The sequence below is a fragment of the Arachis ipaensis genome, chromosome B02 (genome assembly GCF_000816755.2).
Source record: "Arachis ipaensis cultivar K30076 chromosome B02, Araip1.1, whole genome shotgun sequence".
NCBI lineage: Eukaryota > Viridiplantae > Streptophyta > Magnoliopsida > Fabales > Fabaceae > Arachis > Arachis ipaensis.
Window position 1 is genome coordinate 91756972 of NC_029786.2, and position 4186 is coordinate 91761157.

Below are 4186 nucleotides of genomic sequence, written 5' to 3' on the forward strand. Positions count from 1 at the left end.
GAAGACATCCAGAGACTGAAAAAGCAAGCTAACAGTAACCGCCACAACAACGACGGTTGGAAAAACGCTGGAGTTAACGGTAACGTAAACTGTAATGGAAACGGTAGGGTAGCGACTGTTAATGTGAGGAACAACGACGAGATCTCGTCGTTTCAATCTTTATCTGCTCAGCTTTGGCGATCCGTGACACGTGCCAGGAAATTAGACGCTTCGAAAACGTCGACGTTTAGGATGGCCGTTAATTGCCGTCACCGTTTGGAACCAAAGATGGATCCGTTTTACTTTGGGAACGCGATTCAGAGCATCCCAACGGTCGCAACGGTTGGGGATATTGTTTCCAACGAGGTCGGCTTTTGCGCCGAACTGCTGCACCGTAACGTCATCGCGCACGATGATTCTACGGTGCGGCGTGGCATAGAAGACTGGGAAAAGGCCCCGAGACTGTTCCCTCTCGGTAACTTCGACGGAGCCATGATTACTATGGGGAGTTCGCCGCGTTTTCCAATGTACGACAATGATTTCGGGTGGGGAAAGCCGTTGGCGATTCGGAGCGGGAAGGCAAACAAGTTCGACGGCAAGATCTCAGCGTTTCCCGGTAGGGAAGGAAACGGCAGCGTTGATCTTGAAGTCGTTTTGGCACCAGAAACGATGGTGGGACTTGAAAACGACATGGAATTTATGCAGTACGTGACGTCATTCGAATAAGTGATTTCTGCCGTTTTAAGACTAAGCGGAATGAAACGCAGGGGACTCGGCGGTGAAATTTTAGTAAACGACGGTGGAAAGGTTGATATGTATCAATGTATGCATATATTGATCAGTAGACGACAATATTTGGGTGTCGTTTTGGTTGGTCAACGTTTTAGGATGGGTGGGATCAAAGTATTGTAACTTTGTAAGGCAGTCTTTGGGTGGGTGTTTGGCCCTACCAGATGTAATGATTTTTGTGTAAGTTGGTTTGTGGGCAGTTTTCTGTTTTCACTTTTCTTTCTCCTTTTTTTTTCTAAGTGAAAAAGGGAGAGAGTAATAATATTTATTAATGATAAATTAAAAAAATTTAAAAAAGTGAAAGTGAGTGGAGTTTCTGTTCTTTCTGTGAGGAAGCTTTGCGGCCCCTTTATTGTAGTACTTAACGTTATTTCCAAGAATTAACAGAAGATCAGAGCATAAATTGGTTGGAATTCTGTGGATAGAGTTGTGGATAGAAAATGAATGATAAATAAGCGGGTTCTTGAAGTAACAGACTTAGAGCAGTGTGCCATAGAGTATAGACAAGCATTGCAATTCTGTTGAGGTTACACATGCATTGGTCTTTCGAAATAAAACTACATTTATACAATTCTTTTTACAAGTAAATTTCAAGCTCAAAACAAGAGGAATAAGACACACACAGTCTTACAACATCTCTAAACCAAATTACAACCAGGACACTCTGACATTGCCATCAACAGAGTTTAGTAACAACCAAACGTACTTTTGACAATTATACTACGTTGCTCTGCTTAATACTCTTTTTTCCCACATTAGTGTCTTAACCATGCTTGTCATAGGTCAAAATTTGATATCATCATGTTATCTGTAAAAAGCAATTCCTTCACCCACACTTTAATCCACCCTGCTAAGCTTAATCTCATATTCACATTTTCAAGTATCCAATTTGCTTTGTATCCCTCACAGAATTTTATTTCTTGATTTCCGAATATTTCATACAATTGCAAAATACTCTTTCCGCCCAGAACTTTTTCTCCAACCCAAAAATCACTTTAATTTTTTCATTTAACATGAACCCTGCAAATTTTGATCAAGAAATCTCTTTAATCATTCATGATTCAGTTATCTGAGCCATTAATTTTCTTTTCTAAAAATGTAGCGTATATAATTTTAAAAGAACCAAATTATTAAAAAGCTAGTTGTATCTTGTATGTGTTCTTATCTTCATGCTTTGATGTGTAGGATTATTATTAGGATGTGAAATTAGACGTTAGAGGGGCCACCAAGAGTTTGAGATGTCCCATATTATTATACATGTTGTGTGATACATTAATTAGTTGTTGTGATAATTGCCAACATGTATCCAATATCTGAGGTGTTAAGTTTGTTCTATAAATGTCTTTGATGACACAAAATTATTGAAGAAAAAGAAAAAGAAAAACAGAAAGGAAGGAAGAAAGATAGTTAGGCAAGTTCTGGAGTTGGTAACTTGCATAATAATTTGTAAATGATTTCCTTTTTATTAGTAATAATGCAAGTTTTTAAAGGGAGAAAAAATAGATGATTGCTATAGTGCCTAAAAAGTGATGTTTAACTTAAAAAAAAATTAAAAATTAATATTTAATTTAAAAGATATAAAAATAAATTATTTTTAAAATTTAAAATTTATTATAAAAATAAATTATACAAAATTTAGATACCAACTCATACACACTGTAGAATTAGTCGAAAAAATATATCTCACTAGAAGATTGAAGAATATCGAGTTTAGTTTGTTGGCCAAAATTCTAAAATGCAAAGTTGAGATAATTTTGTTTTCTGCTTAGAAGATTTGTTAACCATGTGAGTACTATTCATCAATATTTGGAGTTGGATATACTCTATAGTCTATACATCACCACATATGTGTTGGAATATTTAAAAGAGAATAAAGGACAAATAATTATTGGTACGAGAATCGGATCAGTCGAATTACTGAGTTATTAAATAATTGATTGAACCTATTCATTCCATCACAATTAAATGATCGAAGGTCATGTATTTGAAGGCATCGAGTTGGAAGTTATTTGGTACAGGTTCGATTGACACGATGAATCGAATAGTTTGTCGAATGAAACAAATCAAAGGTTTTCAAATTAAAAAGATTCGAAAACTGCCCCACATTTGATCAAAAGAGCGGGAATAGTTACCTTAATCTTCGCACACAAAGGGGCACCAGTTCTGTACTTTTACAGTTATGGAAATGGGTTATAAATATTAAAAAGCTTTAAGAAATTAGGGTTGGAACTTTTCTCTAGAAATACACTCAAGCACACTCATATTCCAGCAAATTTCTGAGTCTGCATTCGAGTTCGATTTCTGTAGGGTTCCTTTCATGTCTTTATCTTTTAATTTACAATTTCAACAAAACTTTACTTTTCTTGTTGAATTTACTTTTCAAGTAATGCTTAATTTCTTTGCCTACTTTATATTCCAGTATCTTTAAATTTCCATGTCAAGCCCTTTGATTCACTCGAAAGCATTTTTATCGCTTTATTTAAATTCATTGCAAACCTTTTTTTTTATTTTTTAATTTCTGCCTTATCTTTCAAAAATCTTGTTTTACACCTTTTGAATCTTTTACTTTTCTAAATACTCGTCTAATTCGAGGACCTTTGATGCACTTATAGAAAAACTGGTACCTGTAAAAGAGGAGTAGGTTTCACTCTCAGATCATTAGAATCGAACCACCATCGATTTGTTAAAAAATTGACAAAACAAATTAGCACGTCCGGTGGGACAGTTTGAAACTGAAGTGCGTCAAATGTTTTTGGTGTCATTTGCTGTATGCGATTAAAAAGTGGAAGAGTTATTCACATGGCAGATGAAATGTCGAATGTGAATGGTGGTTCGTCCACCAATGACAGTATACCAGTAACTGTACATCCTTCGAACGTTACTTCACGTTCAGAAGGCATGATTGTAAGTGAAAGCATAGTAGTTACTAGTGTTCACACTGAAAATAATGGACGTAATATTCGTCAACGTGGTAATCTACCAGCAATACATGCTCCAGTAACTACTCGTTGGCCTCCTTATGGCCTTCCTCCTGGTTATACTCCACCAGTGAGTGGTTTTGTTCCTCCTATCCATGTTGGAAGTATGATTGGAGTAAATAATTCTCAAAATCTACAACAACACTCCGGGTACTCTCGTGATTATAATGTGGGCTCTACATCGAATGCTTCTAATTCGATGGCAGTATTTCGACAACAGTTCGAAGAAAGTCATCATGATTTGGTTAACTTATTGACTCAGCAGATGACCAAAATTTTGAATCCTATGATGGCTGATCACGAATCCAAGTTCGAACGTCTTGCAAGGCAAGTCGAGCGAATCGCTTGAATCGTTGATTAAGATGAAGGAGAAAGGCATGATGCCATAGGGAATTATAAGGGTTTCGAAAATATATTTCAAAATGAAAATAACGTTTTAA

At 36.0% G+C, this 4186-nt stretch overlaps 1 protein-coding gene across 1 annotated transcript in view; it reads left to right on the forward strand.

Moving 5' to 3' along the window:
• Nucleotides 1-986, forward strand: part of LOC107625718 (BAHD acyltransferase DCR) — a gene marked incomplete in the record, with an annotated part of 1738 nt that extends 752 nt beyond the window's left edge. The window contains 1 exon segment of the mRNA XM_016328419.2: nucleotides 1-986. Coding sequence (XP_016183905.1) covers nucleotides 1-705 — 705 coding nt within the window.